The sequence below is a fragment of the Littorina saxatilis genome, linkage group LG2 (genome assembly GCF_037325665.1).
Source record: "Littorina saxatilis isolate snail1 linkage group LG2, US_GU_Lsax_2.0, whole genome shotgun sequence".
NCBI classification, from domain to species: Eukaryota; Metazoa; Mollusca; class Gastropoda; order Littorinimorpha; family Littorinidae; genus Littorina; species Littorina saxatilis.
The window spans coordinates 48,722,482-48,744,935 of NC_090246.1; the positions used below are offsets into that span (position 1 = coordinate 48,722,482).

General features: G+C 45.1%; 1 protein-coding gene across 1 annotated transcript in view; it reads left to right on the forward strand.

Annotated features, from left to right (window-relative positions):
* The first annotated feature begins 8,502 nt into the window (after window positions 1-8,502).
* LOC138953290 (uncharacterized) overlaps window positions 8,503-22,454 on the forward strand; it is a 311,837-nt gene continuing 297,885 nt past the window's right edge. The window contains exons 1-2 of the mRNA XM_070325092.1: window positions 8,503-8,582; window positions 8,771-10,015. Coding sequence (XP_070181193.1) covers window positions 9,054-10,015 — 962 coding nt within the window. The 5' untranslated portion in view covers window positions 8,503-8,582; window positions 8,771-9,053. The remainder of the gene's footprint in view (window positions 8,583-8,770; window positions 10,016-22,454) is intronic.

Genomic DNA, 22,454 nt, shown 5'->3' on the forward strand with positions numbered 1-22,454 from the left:
TTATATGGACTGATTTTCCTCAAGCTTTCAAGCGAGCAAAGTGGCCGCGGGGTTAAGAGCGCATTATTCATGCCAGAGTGGTGTGTGTGTGTGTGTGTGTGTGTGTGTGTGAATGCCCGGGTGACAATATGATGCCAAACCTGCCACATAAAAGGGGTGTTTTGCTGTTTTTACATATATTTTTCCCATTCTTTTGTTTATTTTGTTTAGATTCTGATTAATTCTCAGAGCCAACTAAAGTGTATTTCGACTGCTCTGTTTCACTGTTAATTGAATCAGATCCCACTCGCTTTTCTGACCGCTCGTAGCTTGTACGTCGTTATACAATCAGAGGCAAGCGAGAAACAAGTTAGGCTTTTGGGTGTATGTTGTCAACATTTTTATGAAGAAAATAACGGTGGGATATGTGACAATGGACACGGCGGAATGAAATGCAGACAATCAACACAGTCGAATGACATTCGACACATTGCCCACCGGCACGGTTGGCCTATTGGTAAGGCGTCCGCCCCGTGATCGGGAGGTCGTTGGTTCGAACCCCGGCCGGGTCATACCTAAGACTTTAAAATTGGCAATCTAGTGGCTGCTCCGCCTGGCGTCTGGCATTATGGAGTTAGTCAGTGCTAGGACTGGTTGGTCCGGTGTCAGAATAATGTGACTGGGTGAGACATGAAGCCTGTGCTGCGACTTCTGTCTTGTGTGTGGCGCACGGTACTAGTATGTCAAAGCAGCACCGCCCTGGTTGGCTAGGCGACAAACAAACAAAGACACATTGCCAGAACAGACGACGAAATGAAATGGTTGGAATGACAGTCTGTGACACGTACAGGGACAGTCTACTCAGACGGCGATGGGGCATGATGGTCACCAGTGGTCACTCACGCACGCATGCACGCACACACACTCGCACGCACGCATACACGCATATACAATCGCAAGCACGCATTATAGGCACACACACACGCATGCACGAATGCACAGACACACACACACACACACACACACACACATACACTTTGACACACGCACACTCACAAAACCACACGGAAACAGACACATAGATTTAACCCACTTTTTCAGACTTGACTCACGTGCTTCCAGTAACAAGTTCAAACACAATGACCCGATAAAGGTCAGGGACTGCAGTAAATCGGCAAAGTTTTATTCGCACATTTCCGGCGACGGTCTGGCACAGATAGACCCAGCTGTAAACTTCCCCTCTCGAACTAATTACTGATGACTGTACCGAAACTCAGTGCCTGAAATTCGAACCTTCCTAACGAGGGCATTTCGAATCAAAGATCTCCTCCAACCCGAACATAAATTCGTACAAGTGGGACAGTTGGCGTTCCGTATCACCTGGCTGATTAGCAATTGTGAATCGAGTTGACCCGGCCGCGGATGAAGTGGGGTCGCAGTCGGCAAATGGCCGCGGCTAATCAACTCTGAAACGGCAAATAGATTGGAAGGGAAAAGACGAAGAGACGTGGAAAGAAAAATGGGTGAAACCAGGTGGTCAAGAGCGGGTTTGGAGAACGACCAGCCGGGGTTGGGGTCGGGGTGGGTAGGTCCCTGGTAGGACTAAGCGGGGAAGTGGACATTAATTTGGACGTCTGTGTGGTCCTTTTTTTTAATACCCAGCTGCACCATTTCTTAGAGTACAGATGATAATTGGACAAGTTTTATGTTCTGCAGTGAAAATTAATTAAGTTTCGGCGGGGCTTGACCTTGCGTTCAGGTATTGCCTGTTATACGTCCCGTTTTTCATCTGCACTCAATTCTACGCATTTCTGCTGTGCCGGTGTGTGTGTGTGTGTGTGTGTCAGTGTGTGTGTGTGTGTGTGTGTGTGTGTGTGTCCCTGTGAGTGTGTTTGTGTGTTCGAGCGTTCGTCTGCGTGTGTGCATATGATGCGCATTTCAGTATCACGAACGTGAAAGGTGGGGGAGGACGGGGGGAGGGGGGGGGGAGACAAACAGCACTTATGGCCTAACCATTTCGCGCGGTATGGCCAGAGTATTAAGGCTTGGCCATTGATAGTCATTCACATATCTAGCGTAGTTTTTGTAGGGCTTTTTTTATTTTATTTTTATTCATGATGTCTTGTCTGGATCAAGTCTACCTCCGCTGAACTCCTCCCCCCCCCCCCCCCTCCCCCCCCCCCCTTTCATTCCGAACCCAACCTGTGAGTCAGACAAGTGTGAGAGCCAATAAAACATTAACGCAGACTGCATTCTGGACAAAAGTCATGTGATGAGGTAAAAACCTCGCAGCTGATGTCAGCCCCCAAGGGAGATAACGACCAGACAGAGGACGTGTTCTATTGTCCCCCCTGTAAGAACCAGGGCATTCCTCTCTCGCGGTGACACCTCGGCATCAACGCGCATCAGTCTTACAAGAATGTACGTTTAGACTGTGGGGGTGGGGGTAGCTTTGAAAGGTTGGCAAAAGACTTGTTTTACAAAAGAATAGTTCTGCGTATACAGTTCCTTTACTGGCACACGCAAACAGATGCAATATCTCCCAGTCTTTTACTCTGCAAATATTACTTGAAAGGTAGAACACACACACACATACACACACACACAAGCACGCACGCACGCACGCACGCACACACACACACACACACACAACACACACACACACTGTCACACACACACACACACACTGTCACACACACACACACACACACACACACACACACTCATTTAAACACGCATACCTATTTTGCCTTGTTACATCCAGAAAAGGTTGTCCTCGTATATTAATACTGACCACCCATCGTCACTGTAATTGGAAATGATCATGTTTCTTTTCACAATTGTCAGCAAGAGGCAGTATTGCGGCGTTCCTTTTCTTTGCCGGGTTCAGGGTCCCCCCCCCCCCCCCTCATCCTGACCTCAGGTCAAAATGAGTTCGGCTCATTCTATCCCTGACAGGATGCCTTGGTTTTCTTTCTGTGGGTAAGAAATCGATTTTTTACATATTTAGATCTTTTCGTAATGTGTTATAGATATAAGCAGATTCGCGATCGTCGATAATGATTTTTCATGGTGTTGTGTAATTTTTAAATTACAAAGGAATTGATATGTAAGACAGTTTCAAGCGAGCTATCTTTCGCGGGTGTATTTACTGTGCACACAACTCTAAATGTGGCAAAAGTGTCACGTGATAATCAACTTTGGCTACGAAGCAGACGACACTTATTCCGTAGGCCTAACTAGTTGGGAGTGATGCAACAAAATATCACGGTCTCCTTCCCACAGCAGCCTCAAAATGTCGACTTGTTTTGACCTTAGAACGATGTCTTTATCATAACTGTAAAGAACAGAACGGAGATCACTGTCGAAGTCGGCCATTCTACAATCACGTTCGTCTTTCGTCTGTTATTATTATTATTATTATTATTATTATGAACATTTGTGCGCCTAATCTAAATATAGCCCCAGGCTATCAGAAACATTAGCGAAAAACATATGGGAGATAACACTGTTTTCTTGTTTTGATAGATTTTCCTTTAATGCGCGTAGCTATTATTCATCCTGTCAGAGAGACCACTGAGCGATAGCGTGGATCGATGATTATCAAAATGAGCTCGTCCAGGCTTTTACATGGGGCGAGAGCACCGTTCCACCTGGACACACACAAAACATCCGCAGCCTGCTGCTTTCTGTGTACAGCGGGAATTTGTTTTCTCTCGATGAATTAATTTGGTGACAGACACCTTATTCAATCTGCGAAATAAAATCAACACTGAAAATAGTTCCCACTGTGCAAACCAAGCAGAGTGTTGGTATGTGTCTAAGTGGAACTGACTGAGCATGCTCTTACTCTATGGTTAAAGCTAGGACAGATCTCTGGTGCTTTACATGACTGTTTACACGGGAATGAACTGGTGTCTTAAAGGTGGAATCACTTCCGAAGAACTTGGATTGAGGGGATTGAAAATCTGTCTCGTACGACGGTTGGCAACCTCAGTGGGAGCGCGGAATCCTTGGTTTAAACTGTTTTATTCAACGTTTGTGCATTATTTACAAAAAACGCATATTGAGTAAACAACAACAAGCATAATGCGGAATCCTTGACTGGAATGTGAAGAGGTGCCAGCGACTCAGGAAGCAAAACTTGAACTTTACAATCAGACAATTTTCTCGATGGCTTCTGGTACTCCGAAAGTATTGTTTCCGTTCTCCCATGCAGGCAGGCAAAAAGCAAGCATGACATGCATTCAAGACAGAATAGAAGAAGAGGAAGAAGAGGTTGGGGAGGGAAGATAGAGGCATTTCGATGCTTGTTCGATGTGAGAATGATGAGAGAGAGAGAGAGAGAGAGAGAGAGAGAGAGAGAGAGAGAGAGAGAGAGAGAGAGAGAGAGAGAGAGATTGAGAGAGAGAGAGAGAGATTGAGATTGAGAGAGAGAGAGATTGAGAGAGAGAGAGAGAGATTGAGAGAGAGAGAGAGATTGAGAGAGAGAGATTGAGAGAGAGGAGAGAGAGAGTGAGAGAGAGAGAAAAGAGAGTGAGAGAGAGAGAGAGAGAGAGAGAGAGAGAGAGAGAGAGAGAGAGAGAGAGAGAGAGAGAGAGTTTTAACTGCTGTGAGAGAGAACTTCCGTCATCTGTCCAATGTATGAGCGACAAAGGTCACTCCCTGTTCATCCATATTTATCGAAATGATTGGGTCCCTTTCCGAAAGCGAAGAAAATTAATTCATTCGCCAAAGTATTGTTAGTCATACTTATTTTTCTTCTTTGTGTATATATCACACATAGATGGGCACTTCGCCGTCATATGATCAATATCTATTGTCTGTTACGCCGAGAAAAGATCAGACTACTTCCTGTTTACCAAACCATTCGGGTGTTTTTTATTCCCGCTGAAAAAAAAAAAAACGGCTGAGTAGAGCTTCTTCCCGGAACTTTCAGAGTAAAGAAGAAGTATCGGTTTAGGTGCGTCAGGACGATAACTATCTATCCACCGGGCTATCAAAGAAATACTACGGCAATTTCCTGTTCAGTCAAATTCTCAAGAAAAAAATGAATCTTGTCTCGGAAGAGGGGTGGCATTACAAGTTAATTAATCTGTACCGATGGAAACAAGGAGATAGTAAGTTCATGAGAGTGCATACGGATTTGGTCATTTGAGATGCGAAGGAAATTAGGTTTGTATGGTGTTTATTCATACATACAACGACGGGCGCGATGGCGGCTTTGGGGATTAGACGCCGGCTTCCTAAGCGGAAGGCCGAGTGTTCTATCCCTTCCGCGCCGGGTGGGTTAAGGGTGGAGATTTTTCCGATTTCCCAGGTCAACTTATGGGCAGACCTGCTATCCCCCTTCGTGTGTACACGCAAGATATGACCAAGTACGCACGAAAACAATCCTGTAATCCATGTCAGAATTCGGTGGGTTATAGTAAAATGAAAATACCAAGCATGCATCCTCCGAAATGTGCCTGTGGCTGCCAAAATGGCGGGGTAACAACGGCCATTCACGTAAAATCCCACGAATTCAAAAACATGAATGTACTTGGGAGTTTAAAGTCATTGAAAGAAAAAAAGAAGATACACACATTATCAATGCAAGGCATTTTGGAAACCGTCGTTTCTGTTCTTTTCTCTGTTTAACCCTAGTCTTTCTGTCGTTCAAAGCAATCAAGTTTCAGTTCCCATTTCATATGTCACATTCAATCTAAAGCTTTACATCTCATTATCAAAAATAGATTAGATGTTACTATGTCCACAATAACACGGCAAACTCTCAAAAGACAGGGCATCATAACTGGGAGAGAAATAACACCTCCTGCTTCGGCAAATCTTACTATGCCCAAGAAGCAGCTCCGAGTTCTCTCGGTAACGAGATTATCTCCCTTGCACCGTTTCCACCGTGTATTCCCTTTTCACTCATACATACTGCGCACGATTTCGTCCTCATCATTCGATTCACTCCGTTGTGAAACACCAAGAGGCGATTGAAACCTGATCAGTGCGCTGGTCATAATATGTGTGCATGTATTTAGCCGAAACAAAGACTGCACTGTTTACAAACCCATGCTCCACTTCTAATAGACTTAGTCAGTGCATGGATGTTGTTGCCAGTTCCGATTACTCTGGGCGTGTTTGTCATGATATGCCCTACTTAGATGACCTGGATGCACCAAGAAATGTCAAGCGGCAGATTATCAGTGCAGTACGTAGAGGCTATAATTACTTGTTGACTCGGAGATTTGTGTCACACGAACAAGTAATAGGCAGTCAAGTGCCAACAGTGATATACGTATTTTTAGCTGGTGCTCATGATCAGCGAGATAGCATCAGTAACATCAGAGCTGAAAGGAATATTGTGCGTCTACAAAATTAGTGTTTCTTTGAGCATAAAAAAAGAACGCTGTTGAACACTATGTCAAATGATCTTGCTGTAATGTTTGAAGACTTAGAGGGCCCCAAAGGGTTTAAAATCGTGATCGTGATTGTCGTTTTTTGACCTTTCTGTGACCGTGATTGCTGAAATTTCCATTTCTGTGATCGTGATGGGACTTTGCCCGTGATCCGTGATGACAAAAAAATCAAGTCTCGTGATCGTGATCGTCATTTGTTTTCGTGATCGTGATGGGCATTATTGCAAAGCATTTTATTTTCAACGTACATTTTTCACAGCTGTATCACTTTATGATCCTCTATTCGTCAAGGTGTTCGTGATCGTGAAAACAAAAATCAAGGTAACTGTGATCGTGAAAGCTAAAATTTCCTTTCCCGTGATCGTGATGATACCCCCCCCTTTGGGGCCCTCGACTTACGGGTATGAAGCTTTTGGATTAATGCACATTTTCTTTCGTACGTAGTGGAACCGGCAAACTGAAGAGAACTCAAACAAACAAACAAACAAACAAACGAACGAACGAACAAACAACCTTTTCATAAGTACTGCACAACCCACATTTACCAGGGCGGGGTTGTTGTCACGACAGGTAATTACTGTTTTATAAATAACACCCTCAAGGTTAGCAAGTCGAATGCATAAAAACAAGAACCTCCCATGCAGACACCTCGTACGTAGGGTGGTATACACACGGTATTCTTTCTTTATTTGGTGTTTAACGTCGTTTTCAACCGTTCAAGGTTATATCGCGACGGATACACAGTATTAACACAACTCATAATAATTAGCTATTAGGTATAGTCACTTGGTTGATTGGCTGTCTTCAGTAGATCTGGAGTTTTCTTATAAAAAAAAACGCCCCCCATAAAAACCCACACCTTTGGAAACAAACTGTATGCCGAAGCTATACAAGCAGGCGTTCAATATGATATAGTTAAAGGAACAACTATAACCAGGAACTGTATGGAAGAAACAAATAATATGCACGTTTGTAGTCAGGAACTGTATGAAAAAAACCTGGTCCTGTTTTTAGCCACAAAAACAAAGAAACAAACAAGCAAACGCACAACAAACACACGTGTCCCTGTTTTTGGTCAGTAACTGTTATGAAAAAAACACCTTGCCCCTATACTTTGGCCCGGGAATTGTTAGAAAAGAAAAAAAAAAGAAAAAAAAAACTTGCCCCTGTTTCTGGCCAGGTATACATGCGGTATGCCAATGTAACACGACAGGCTTACTGCTTGTAAATTTACCTCCCAGGCCTGTGGCAGGTTTGGTTTTGCCTTGTTTACCTTATAGGTCAACGACTCCCATAATTACACTGCGCGACTGCGCATTTCAGTGTCACACAGACTGACCCACACATTCTGCACAGACCTTTAGCACTGACACATTGAAGGACAAATAATATATATACAGGCACGCACGATTAGATGGAGTCCCTTACGTAATACAGGAGCACTGACAACAACACCGTGACTGTCGTTGATAAGTATACCAGTAGTAAGTACCTTTTTCGGTCACTCACTCGCTCACTCACTCATGCACTCACTCACTCACTAATTCATGCACACCACGAACGCACACACTCACATACACACACACACACACACACTGACAAACACACACACCCACACACACGTACACACGAACGCACACACACTGACACACACACACACTCACACACACACACACACGCGCGCGCGCGCGCAAACACGCACACACACTGACACACACACACACACACACACACACACACACATCCAATAACATCACGGGAAAAAAGTTACAGCTGTTCAACTTGAAAACTCACACACACACACACACACACACATCCACACACACACACACACACACACACTTACGGAACAATTCTAACCCCGTACGACCCTTCCCAGGACGTTCAGTTCGTTCCACTTGTAACCAAGTCGTTGACCCGCGTGGAGAGAGCAGTGCCTATGTGCCTGCGTGCGTGTGTCAATCAAGCGCGCGCTATCAATTGTGTGAAATGTGATTGGCTGACATGGCGCGCTGCTTTCACGGCCAGCTGTGTTACCATGAGGTCGGGTCTAAATATAGCACCGAGCGCGCGCGGAGCACATGGTGATGTTTGTAGTTTGAGAGAAGCGCCGATCACAAGCGGGCCGGTGTTTTTTCGGCTGAAAGCGGCAAGGAAAAAGCCGCGGCTCTAGTTATTCGCAACAAAGTTCTTGTAAGCTATACTACTCTACATCTCTTTTATTCATCGGGAAAAACAATCTGTTTTTACTGTGTGTGAGTGTGTGCCTGCCGCAGTACCTACCTGTCTGGCTTTTTGTTGGTCTGTTGGTGCGAGTGTACTCGGTGTGTGTCTATTAGTGTGTTTTGATCCGATGCATTATCGCTTTGCGGGTGTTGCAGCGACGCCGGGTGGAACCAAGGAATGCTAGAAGTCGTGGTACCAGCAAAAAGTGCCACAAACCACCTGAGTTTTGAAAAAGCGCTTCACTGTGCAACGTAGCCGTGGTGTAGTAACAGAAGCCGGAAGAGAAACGGGGAAAAAAACATTTGTCCGACCAACTGAAAGCGATCGAGCGGTCAAGCTTTTCGACGGTCACTCCACTAGTGCGGACAAGCTTGAAACGCGAAAAACTGGTCCGCATTTCTCAGGATACGGGGGGAAGGAAAATAATAACATGCTGTCATGGAAGTAGTGGAGAGTCGCAAAATGTCCGTTGTGTCTATTCCGCGAGGGTTTAGCGGTGGTACCAGCAACGACACTTTACCTACCCGTGACGGGATCGGGGGTGGTGGCAGCGTCGCTGGTGGTGGTGGTGGTGGTGGAAGTGGTTGTGGTGGGAGTAGTGTTGGTGCCGTGGTGGTTTGTCGACCTCCTAACAGCACCAACACCTTCGTCAGCAAAATGTTGTCGCCGCCGAATGGTGATGGACGCAACGGATTCACGGTGGCTCATCTCAGAGATGGTGGTAGTGCGGTCACTGGTGGGGGTGGGATGAAGATGGTGGAGCAGAACAAGCAGATTTTCAGCAACGGTACTGCAGCAGCAGTAGCAGGAGCACCACCCGTATTCAACAACAACAATAACATCATCATCAACAACAACAACAACAACGTAGTGTTGATGAAGCCGCCAAGGTCCGCACCACCACCCACCATCCCCAAAACGGCGATCCCAACAGAGAGGAAAAACAACGTAAGTGGTAGCAGCAACCACATCCGTAACACGACCACAACCTTGACCACTACAGGTCCACGTAATCCCCCGGCCACACCTGTCCCACCGCAGGTCAAACTGACCACCACCAACACTATCGTCACGCCTACCTCACCTGCATCCGATCTGACCACTAAACCCCCCACCGTGACCCCCAACCCCAAATCCCCCCCTCACAACACCCCACCACCCTCTATGGATAACAAGGATAATAACGACTTCGATTACGACGACGACGACGACGACGACGACGCATCTGTCTGCTATGAGGATAATGCCGGCGATGACAATGGGAATAATAACATCAGCGACAGAGAATCGACGACGGAGGCTTCTGGGTCAATGACGACGACTTCCACAACGATGACGAGCACTGGAACTGACACGGCGGGAGGAGGACCTATTCGGAATTTACGCGTTCGTGGACAAAGGTGGGTTTTTCTGGACACATTTTTGGTCCTTTGATTTATATAATATTTACAGTTTCTTTTGCCGTGTGGTCTGTTTTTGGTCTTTTGCTTCTGTTTTTGTTTCATATAATATATACATATATATATATCTATCCTTGTGTTTGTTGCTCAGTGTCGTGTGAAGTTGGTTTGTTCACCTGTGTCATTGCACCGTCTTCAAATTAGTGCGGTTCGTACTTGAAGTCCAAGCAACCTTATCAATATCACATATGTCCCGTAAACTCAGAACGTCAAGACACTCCTAGTCCTACCCCCCTCTACCCCCCTCCCAACACACACACACACACACACACACACACACACACACACACACACACACACACACACACACACACACACACACAAACACAGACACACGCAAACATTTCAAAACTGAAAATCATACATTATACGCTGCGGTCTGCAGAATACGTTATCCTGTTTTATTGTTAAAAATAACATCGGTTTGCAAAAAGGTTTTGTTGTTCACAACTCTCGAATGAAGCTTTTTGGTGGGTCTGATCTGCATTTTAAAATGCTTCACAATCTGCTTTATTTAACAACAACAACAACAACAACAACAACAACAACAACAACAACAACAACAACAACATGACTGGGTGAGGTGGGGGTCAACACCGAGGGCACATTAATTAACTCAACTTTTAATTTTTTTTTAAATGTCAACACCCACGTATACGTATTTTCGCTTTTGTACGCCCAAACCAAGGAGCTTGGCCCAAACGGAAACCTGCAGGCGCGGATCAGAACCCATGTTGTCTCTTTGTTTCTCTTTATAGAATTTTCCGAGCTGTGTCATGAAAAATAATAAGGAAGTTGTCACTGCCCGGCCGGGACCGGTCATACCGGCTGTAAAACAGTGTATCGGAGTGTCTGCTATCGCATGCACAGTGACAATTTATTGCGTTCTACAGTTAGTTTGGCTTACACCTGCCCGTCCAAGTAGACAAAGAAGCTGAGTCAACACTGTATTAAAACTGTAGTTTGATTGATGGATGAGGACTGGGGAGCCCTGTTGGAGCCTTTTTGTTGTTGTCATACATTTGAAAATATCCTTGTTTATATCTATACGAGAAGGCAAAAGTTTATGATTTATTACATGCGTCATTCAGTCATAGGGAAGTTGTCTTGTAAAATTTTGTGCATGCTCATTCTAAAATGTTTTTTTTCTCTGGGAGGGGGGGGAGGGGAAAGAGGGAGAAAGGGAAGGGGGAGATTGTGAGGAGGGGGGGGGGCTTCTATTTTTTTTTTATTTGAGTCATTCGCTATAGTGTTTTATTCAGGATAACAAGTTTATTATTGATATTATTTTTGTCATTATCATTAGTATTCATCAAGGGGCATCCCAGCCTATAGTTATTCCTACAATAGGGCACGCACCAGAGAGAGAACAGTATCCTCACCGCTTGATCAATCTGTAAAAAAAAATCTATTCTTTTTTCCCAACACTGAATCCAATAACCTAATGTGAGTTTCGCCTGCTCAATGCATTCTCAGCTCTGTGCATTCTAATCTCCGACTTCAAAGAAATCAGAATTGGACAAATCTTTCTTTCATGACCCCTCTCGGCTCCAGGCGATCCTCATAACGATTTCGAAAGAGCAAGCTATGCATGCATAATTAACACAACTGGAGGAACATTGTCGCAAAAATCCTGAGTGCAGTGACGTGTGTGTGTGTGTGTGTGTGTGTGTGTGTCTGGTGTGTGTGTATATATATATACATGTGTGTGTGTGTGTATGTGTGTGTGTGTGTGTGCGTGCTTGTGTGTGTGAGTGTGTGTGTGTGTGTGTGTGTGTGTGTGTGTTTGTTCCAGTGTATGAATGAGTGTGTGAATGAGGAAGTGAGTGAGTGAATAATTTTAGTGCATTGACCAAATGGCTGCCCTTGAGTTTTTGTATGTTTTCTCTTCTTTATGCTTTTTTTCTCTCCTTTGTATCTTTTCTTTATTGTGTAACACAACTTCTCAATTTGTATAGTTTAAATGTTTTCTTTAATTTCTCGGGTCAGAACTATCAAATTTTATTATTTAGAGAGAGAGAGAGAGAGAGAGAGAGAGAGAGAGAGAGAGAGAGAGAGAGAGAGAGAGATGATAATTAGTTTTAACGTCCTCTTAGAACCAATTGGCCTATCTTGGGACAGGTAGAGTTGATATGCTTTATGGGGGGACAGGACACTGGACAGACATGCAAACAGAGAACACATATGATCGTGTTATAGATCTGGAAGTCTGTTGTTGCGATATTTCAAAATGGGGATGGAAGTAAAGATTTTGTTGGGGTTGTTGCCATAGTGTACGCGAAATATGGTTGGAGTGGAGCGGTTTTGTAGGCTTATTTGCTTTTTATTTATGTAAAATATTTTGGATAATGCCAAAATAATGTAATAAATAACTGGCTGAATAAGTAAATAAATACGAGAGAGAGAGAGAGAGAGAGAGAGAGAGAGAGAGAGAGAGAGAGAGAGAGAGAGCGTGCTTGCTGTTGAGCTCTAAACAAAGACAGAGTGTTTCTGTATACCGTGTTATGAATCATGTTCAGTTTGTAACGACAGAGGCTGTCTTGTTCCTGAACCCAGAAATTGAGCGATTGTGACCTTCATGTAAGGTCGTTATGTCAGTTTGAGTCATCAGTGTCGATTTCATAACCAGAATTTTATTTTTAGTTGTAATTAGCATTGATATGTGAAGTGTTGCACATTGCACAGATCTTTAAAGGGCTTTCAAGTAAATGCTGTTTGGCTGGTTAATGCACTCACGCATACATACATACATGTATGAACTGCGTGCAGAACTTTGTTCATCGAATTGTAAAAACTTGAACACACACGTCTGCGCGCACATATAACTATAGGCACAGGAAAACACAAGCATACACAGATAGGCACACGCAAGTAGACAAACAGACATGCAGATCTATCTGAAAGCACCTGCAATTTCTTTGTCAGGGTGACTGTCTTTGCCTGTCTGTCTCTCTCTCTAGGTGTCTGTCTGTCTCTCTTACACACGCACACACACGGACACGCGCGCTTACACACACACACACACACACACACAGTCACACACACACACACACAGTCACACACACACACACACACACACACACACACACAGACACACACACACACACACAAACACACACAAACACATACAGAGAGAGCGAGCGAGCGAGCGAAAGAGAGAGAGAGAGAGAGAGAGAGAGAGAGAGAGAGAGAGAGAGAGAGAGAGAGAGAGAACACAGCTGGCTGACCAGCTGACAAGAATTTACCCCGTCAGCTCAATGAAACGCTGTCAGCTTGCTCTGTGCTTATTACTAGCCAAGCCTACACAAACGTTTCCGGTGTGTGTGTGTGTGTGTGTGAGTAAGTGTGTGCGTGTGCGTGTGTGTGTGTGTGTGTGTGTATGCGCTCTGTAGTTGTATTGTAAACTGAGGACAAGACGAAAACAAGCTGACCTGGTCAAGGTATCCAAAACCTGGAGGCTCTGTGCGAGCCAAATATATAGGAATCCGGGGTTAATAAATGTCACTCGATCCATGCTCTTGTATACCAGCCCCGCTCTTTGTTCGTGTGCTCGGGCGAAGAAGAATTGTGACCAAGCTAGAAGTGAATGCCCCCGTGCGAAAATTGAAAGAATGAGTGGATCCGCGAGGGCGCAGCGGTACCGAGGAAGCTCGGCGCGGTGTCCCCTTTTCCTGATTCGGTTTCGGTTTTCTGTTGTTTGTCGGTGTTTGAGTTTTTTTCCGTTTGCTGATTACACGCTGCTTGTTTCGCACATCAAGCTGTCGTTAATGTTTCATCTATTGGCGTGTTTCTCTGTTTTTACATTGGTTTGTCCTTGTTGCTTGTTCCGAGTCGGAGTGTGTGAGAGAGAGAGAGAGAGAGAGAGAGAGAGAGAGAGAGAGAGAGAGAGAGAGAGAGAGAGAGAGAGAGAGAGAGAGAGAGAGAGAGAGAGAGAGAGAGAAAAGTGTGTGTGTGTGTGTGCGCGCTCTGTAGTTGTATTGTAAAAGACAAGACGAAAACAAGCTGACCTGGTCAAGAGAGAGAGAGAGAGAGAGAGGTCTTCTCTCCCGCGACCATATGAGCATACTGTCCTTGGACATCAGAACTCTTTGTCCCAATAGTAAAAATATAGCACTCCGTGTCTCAATCGACTCCTAAATAAACTACAGATATAGTCCATAGCCATTTTCCAAACCGTGACCTAGCTACTACTACACAACTATTATAGAATAATAAACACTACTACTACTTCTACGCACAGAATTATAGAATTATATTAAAATCATAATATTCATCAGCATGACGGAGACGGCAGATGTCAAAACGGTGCAATTCGTTGCTCTCTTTTATACTCATTGTGTTTCTTCACCGTCGTCTGCAAGAAAAGATGTTTTTCTGGTCCTTTCTCGCTCTCTTTCTTGGATGGGGTCAAGCGATAGTGCAAGGGAAGTGACAACAGCCTGAACAGGGGGAGGGGGGGGGGGGGGGGTGTGTTGCGGCGAAGTTGAAGAAATGGGTTTTGGCAATGAGGTTATTTGAAATTGAGAGGAGAAATGAAATAACGCTGACGAACTGTCAATGCTCAATGAAGTTGAGTTGACAGGACATTGATTAAAGCTAGAGAGTCCGGAGATCATGTTTTTAGGGAGATTGGAAGAGCCGAAGAGAACGGCCGGCAAATATTATTCCATTGAACGGCTTGAGCTACCGCGAAGAGAGAGAGAGAGAGAGAGAGAGAGAGAGAGAGAGACAGAGAGAGACAGAGAGAGACAGAGAGAGACAGAGACAGAGAGACAGAGACAGAGAGACAGACAGACAGACAGAGAGAGAGGTGGTGGGAACTTTCAGCTCGTAGACTTGTTGCAAAAACGTACTGGGGGGGGGGGGGGGGAGAGTAAATGAGAAGCGGGCATTTACACCTTTTCTCAAGCTAATCGATACTGGCAGAATCTGGAAGTTTCTGTCGACGGCGCTGTGTTTATTTGCACTCAGTCACATCCGTCTGTGCCTCTGATTCTAAAAATGGAAAGAAAAACTGCAGTATAATTCACGTTGGCCACCGCCGCTGACGAAAGCGTTTTCTTGCCGACGGTCTCAGGCTCCACTGAGTCGACACTCGCAACGAAACAAACAAGTCATCAATAACGCGTCGAAATCGTTCAGTCTTAAAAGGGTAACTCATCTCAGCTTAAAAAGTGAGTTTTTAAACTTTCCTGTTTCTTTCCAAAACTTCTGCGGCTGAATCGAACAAAGATGGCAAGATAAAACTTTGCCCCTACCATGCACCTACCCCTAGGCGCACACACAGGCGCACAGACACCCGGACACAGGCCCACAAACACAGACAGGTCACAGACACAGACAGGTCACTGACACAGGCAGGTCACACACACACACACCACACACACACAAACACACACAAGCACACACCCACCTACCCCTCTCCACACACGCTGTTGGATTGAAGAAGACATGCATTGATTCAGAACAATTATAGCCACATAATTTCTTTTTGTTTCCGTAAATCTCTGCCAATTACTACGACAATCAATTCCTATCAGCTTGTGTGTGAATACATGTGTCACCTCCCTGCGTCCTATTTCCCTTTCCGACCTGAATGCGGTTCTCTGAGAGTTAGACGACTTTGTCCAAGAATTGTATTAGACTGCTCAGAAGTTCTATCAGCACTGGTACTCTGCCCCCTCCCCCCTCCACCCCCACCCCAAAGACGTGACTGCAGATCAGTGATCAGCCTGCCTTTCCCTCCCTCATTTATCATCCTCCACTCCCCTGCTATCCCCCCAAAGTCCCTCCCCCTTTTCCAACGTGAGTTCCAAATAGAATGGATCGGCGATCCCTTCAAAGGACACTGCCTGTCGCATCTCGGTGGTAGCTCATCTCATCTAGCGGCCTGTCAGCCCTAATTAGCCCCGCCGCGACACCCAAGTGCTTCTCGGACATTTTATTAGCTGACCACTGGTCAGTTCTGTCGAGCTGGCGTGGCAGGATGGCAGGGACAAATCCCCTTCTGCTGGTCAGTCTCGCTGTGGAGGAGCAGTTTTCATTTGCTCCGCTGCTTTTGTCTTGTCTTGTTAGGGCCTGCAGTTTATATCTATCGGCTTTGTAAGGATCGAGGGTAGAGTTCTATGACCGCTGGTGGAATTTGTCCGTGCTACGTTGTGAGTAGGCTACTTGAAGGTCAAGTGTTTGGTTGCGGATTTTTCAAGTGACAATCTAGTCTTCATTAGCAATCAGTTTTAGAATGCACAGCAAGTCAAGTGTAATGGTTTAGTCTCTTGACTTGTATTTGCCATCTGTTACAGTGCCAACGTTGTGGCTTTAGTATTAAATATATTTATTGTTCAGTGCCAAGAAAGTCTCCCGGCCACTGTGAACAGATTCTTCGGCATTTTCCGGCTTCCTCTGAACAGGCCCTTGAGTCCGATTCACTCTTTCTGTGAAACGTATCATGGGCTAGTTTCCATTTTGTGTGTAAAACAGACCTGGCCTGGTGAGTTTCGATCTGAACAGTCCAGTTTCGCTCAGAACAGCCCCTTGACCCGTTTCACTGACCCTATTCTTGTTTCACCCTTCCTCTTTAGTCGTTCTGCTCTTCACAACGTTAAGTCATTGACCTGATATAGTGTTGTCCATCATTAGCACTCCCTGTGTTTTACAGATGAATAAACCCTTGGCACGTGTAACTTCTTCTCTGAACAGATCCTTGGCAAGTTCAGTCTCCCTCTGAACGATTCCTTGGTCAGTTTCATCCTTCCAATTTCCCCCAATTCCTATTTCCCCTAGTGAAAACTGAAATTCCCATCTCCACTGAAACTGGATTCCCGTTTGCACTAGGGCAAACTGGAATTCCAATCTTCACTAACAAATATCTAGTGGAGATGAGAATTCTAGTTTGCCCTAGTGCAAACTGGAATTCCAATCTCCACTAGTGCGATTCGGAATCTCACTGGATTCTCATTTCCACTGTGACATATACATGTTGAAACAGTTTGCATTTCCTTCTTTTTCTTGTATTTTTTCTCTCACTTTTTCCCGTACCCCCCTGGGGTTTCTTGAATAAACCCTTTGCCTTGCCTTGGCCAATTTGAAGTTTTCGGTTTTCGCTTTCCTCTGGACAGACCCTTGGCTAGTGTCCATCTTTCTCTCCAGTCGTTCTTCCCTTCGATCATAACGTCCTGCCATTGGCCTAATACAGTTTCGTCCATCATTCTTCCTCTCTGTGCTTTACAGAACTCTCCAAGGTGTCCAGGCAGTAATGAGCAGTGCGGACGGGGGTGTCCAGGTAATGAAGTAGCCAACGTCCAGTCCATCTGTTTAGTGGCGCGAGATGGACGGTCCCATTATTACTGGGGGAAGGATAATGGACGCCCTTTGTATAATGTCTGGGAGAGTTGATTATCCTTGGGTGGTTAACTGGAAAGGTCAAAAGGGCGGGGTAATAAACGAGAAGAATGTCTTTTGCTTTTTTTGAAACTTGCAATACGAGTTCTGAGTGTTTGTGAGATGGTTGAATTTGAAATGGAAAATAATATGCGAAGACCGTAAATGGTGGATGGGGTTTGTGATCGGGTGCGCGGAGAGAACATTCGACCTCCGCTATAATACCGAACTGAACAGCTGTAGCAAAGTATGCAAGACAAAGTAAACAGATATATTTAAGACCGATATAGTCGAAACAAGAACACAAAATTAATGCAGCTTCGACAAACATCCAAAATTTGAACACAGTTAGATAAATTGCAACACGTTGGTTTTGTTACTCAGTGGTTACTGTTTTGCGCCATTTACTACGGTGATAACTACCGTAGACGTAATGAAAACTTTCTGTTTTAAAAAGGAGGGAGTGCTTTTTGGAGCCTCGCAAACAGTTGTTTTCAATGATTTGATTACTTAATAAGTACGAGGGAAAGTTGGATTAGTGAAATGAAAAGTGTTACAACCAGCCCCGCTCTACCCTACAGATGCAGCAGGTAGATAGGTTCACAGGTGGAGTGCCTGGTGATTGTTGTATCATCAGTTTGTTTCCGCTCATGCGAGGGTCAGGCCGAACCGGTTTTTGTCCACGGTGCGCAGACTGTAGACTCGTTATCGCCGGGGGCAGCCGGTGTAACACGAAATTTTTACTCCACGAAAAATTTACTCCGGAGTAAATATTTCGTACGAAATTCTTACTCCGAGTACACTTTTCGTACGAGAAAAGAACTCCCCAAGGCACGAAAAAATTACTCCCTCCACGAAATTTTTACTCCCCATTTTTTTTACTTCCAGAAAAAATCCCGTACGCAAAAATGAGATGCAGGCGAAGGGATAATGCCAATAAGTGATCTCGCGCACACGAATGTCGCGCTACCCTCCTTCCACCCCTTCCACCACCAAGAACTAACAGGGGACAAGGGAGTAAAAATATCGTACACCTGGCATGGGAAGTTAAATTGCTCGTGTTGAGGTGAAGTAATTTATTCGTTATTTATTCGTCAGGGGAGTAACATTTTTGAACGAAATGTTTACTCGGAACTCACCTGTCTTGGGGAGTAATTTTCTCGTGCAATGGGGGAGTGCTTTTTTCGTAAAGGGAGTAACTTTTTCGTACGAAATGTTTACTCCGGAGTAAAAATCTTGTGGGAGTAATTTTCTCGTGTTACACCGGCGGCAGGTGGTCATCGCTTTCATCAACCGAAGTCCTTGAGGATTTCTCCTTCCCTCCCCCTGTGCCCCTCCCCCCCTCTCCCCAGTGTCCCCCTGTCTCTCCGCCAACCCCCATTTCCCCCCGCCCTTGCAAACTGCACAATTGCCAGACAGGTAAATCATGTACGCAGATAATTTTCTAGCACTGATAATTCATTACTTTCATTGCCTTCAGTGTGCAATCCCTGGTGAGGATTTTCTTTGTACAGTTGATAATTCATTACTTTCATTGCCTTCAGTGTGCAATCCCTGGTGAGGATTTTCTTTGTACAGTTGTACCTCTGCATACATGACTCCAGGCATATATATATTAACAGATAAATGCATGCTCGTATTTTGTGTGTTTTCTGTGCGCAACTGGGGATTGAACGTCATGCCTGCTGCTTTTTGCATTGTAATGATAGCGGACTATGATGTGCAAGAGAATAATAATTCACCAACGACTGTTACCTGTTACATTCAGTCAGTGACAGCACAATCTGAGGGGGCCCGGTATCTCAGTTGGTAGAGCACTGGACTTGTGATCGAAAGGTCGCAGGTTCGAATTCGGGCCGGGACGGACACGGGTCAACTTTATGTGCAGACCCAGAGACGGAAGCCATGTCCCACCCCCGTGTCATCACAATGGCACGTAAAAGACCTTGGTCATTCTGCCATAAGTGCAGGTGGCTGAATACACCTAAACACGCAGACACCTGGGTAGCGCGACTCCGTTGCTGCTAGCTTTCCACTGGGAGGAAGCGACCCGAATTTCCCAGCGATGGGACAATAAAGTAATGAAAATGAAATGAAAATGAAATGATAAGTACGACGTTAATTATAAACATTGTTGTTGATTACTTTCTCTGACTCCGGTCTACAAGGCCATCCCGACTAAAGCTGTGAACATTACGAGGAGGTGGCTAAAGGCACTCTCAGGCCCACTTGGTGGTACAGGGGATGGGGTCACAGTAATCTTAATGACTACAGGTCAGATAATCCAAGATCTATTAGACTAGGACGCCCGTGTCGTATACAACTTTAGCGTCTCTGGCACTCACGTGCGTCCCTAAATCCACTCAGTCCATCTACTCTTCCGTGCGACGACTGATGGGGTGTAAAACACCAGCTTCTGAAACTTCTACTAGTGTGTCTGTCATTTATTACAGCGTGCCAGCTCTTTTACAAGTTCTTTCTGCAGCACTCTTGCATTGACTGTTCCGGGAAAAAAAATGTTGTCAGTAAAACCGTGATGCACTTTGATAAGAAGTCTTTGCCCACCCCGCACTGACGACACTTATCACACGTAGACTGTAATGCTGGTAGACAAGATTGTTCGACAAGACTCCTAACGGCAAGATCAGTCCATGCCAAGGTGTCTTTACTGACTGTTTTTCTTCCAAACCTGCATACTTCGGAGGTTCAAGAACATTTTTTCCAGAACAGACCACGCAGTTCGACTGTACCAAGCTACGTCTAGACTGACGAGTCGAGAAGGCAGAATGCCGAGACTGGACTTGGAAACTGACAGATGGAGCGGTTGAGTAATGCGGCTGACCCTGACCTTCAGCTAAAGTAACGTCGTTAGCGCCGAGACCGCCGAGATTTCGTGCCCAACAGGGGAGAGTTGCTGCTAGCCCGGATCTCATTGCTGATTTATCTCATTACCGAAATTCCGCAAAACTGCTGGGAAGAGAGTGGGTGCGTGCGTGAGCGGGTAAGCTGCAGGGGACCAGAGAGTTCGAAGCCTGGCATGATCGTGGTTTATTGGATTTTTCTGCCCTGCACACCGAGATAGCATGTTCGCCGGTAACTTTTTGAGGGTTATGGAGGTTTGTGGCGGAATCTCTTTCGCTCTACCCCCCTTCGAGTTTGCGTGGTTTAAACGGGGTTTGGGCCGCAAACGCAGATTTAAGGTTTCCACATGCACAGAACCCCTCTAATCAGAAGTTCGTGCAGGTTGCATTGTTTGGCTTATTGGAGGGGTTTCCTTTCGCGTTGTGCGTTGCGGACCAGCGCGCAAATGAAATGTGATTTAGCTCCATATAGAGAGACCCGCACTGCGTTCATGTTGCTAGTCAATTATTTCCCCCTACTCGACCCAGTTTCTCCGATTGTGTTAAACAAAAATGGAGACCAAAGTATGCTCATTGTAAAATTCTGCGCACTTGGCCATGAATAATAATGGCCTCCTTTTGATCTCCATGATCTTTTTGTCTATTTGTCTATTCGCAGTCTGATTATGCCTTTGTCATCTTATGTCTTATGTCAAATGAGACATTAGACATAAGATCATTTATTGTCCATACAATTACAATGGATGGAAAAGTGTGGTTCATCTGCTCTTAAAACAACCAAAACAACATGTGACAACAACCTTGAAAAACAAAAATAAGAACAATAAAACATACGGTGTAAGAACACCCAAAGTACTCCAGACAGCCACGTCCGCCACATCCATACTGCACACACACACACACACACTCGCACGCACACACTCGCACGCACACTCTTGCGCACATGAGTATACACGTTGAATGCTTTCCTGCGCCAATGTCTGATACAATCAGTAAAGCGCAAGGGCTATATTTCATCAGATTGAAATCCTGATCACGATGAGCCAGGATTTCAGAACTTAGCCTGGTCTGCATTACGGTCTAGCTAGTGCAGAGTATTGAAAACAGTCTTTGGTCTTCGTTGAATGTTTGCCCGCGCTAATATACAGGGGAAAGGTGTCTGATACAATACGGTAAGTGGGCAATGCAAAACTGCAACATCAGCGTCTTTCATGTAATTGAGGTCATGGTCATGATGAGCCAGTACCTGTGGACTAAACCTGGTTCACGATACGGCATAGTGAGAATAGTGTGAACTGTATTCGGTCTTTGTTAAATGCTTGTCCACGCCAGTATTATAGCGGAAACGTGTCTAATACAAGACGGCATAAAATATATGGGCAATGACAAAAATGTCTTTCAAGTAATGTATTGTAATGTAATGTAATGGTTCGTGATTTGACAAAAACTGCCCACAACAATGAGACAAATCCGTGATTTTTGTTGATTCTTTGCCCACTCCAACATAAGGGGATAAGGTGCATCACGCAAAAGCGAGCAATGCAATAGCGCACACCAACGTCTTTTGTTCCTAATCTGGTCCACGCCAACATGATATAGGCGGAAGGTACATCACGAAACAACGGGCAAGCATGAACGTCGGTGTTGACACGCTGTACTATGCATCTATCTGCATGGTCATATTCATAATGCACAAGAGCTTGATCCAGACAGAGACTGTCAAAGAAATCCATGCATTTAATTCTTTCATAGAAATATACTTTGGAACACCCTACATGCTCTTCTTTGCAGCTCTGTCGCGTCGCTTGGTCCATATTTCTCTCTCTCTCTCTCTCTCTCTCTCTCTCTCTCTCTCTCTCTCTCTCTCTCTCTCTCTCTCTCTCTCCCTCCCTCTCTCTCTCCCCCTCTCTCTCTCTCTCTCTCTCTCTCTCTTTCTCTCTCTCACACACCCTCTCTCTCTTTTTTTCTCTCTCACACTCTCTCTCTCTCGCTCTCTCTCTCTCTCTCTCTCTCTCTCTCTCTCTCTCTCTCGCTCTCTTTTCCATCTTAATCGCCTTTCCCCTAATGATGTGTTCCACCTCACTCTCTCCGCTCCCCCTCTTCCACCCATCTCCTGCCAGGCTGGGTCAGTGGGGGAG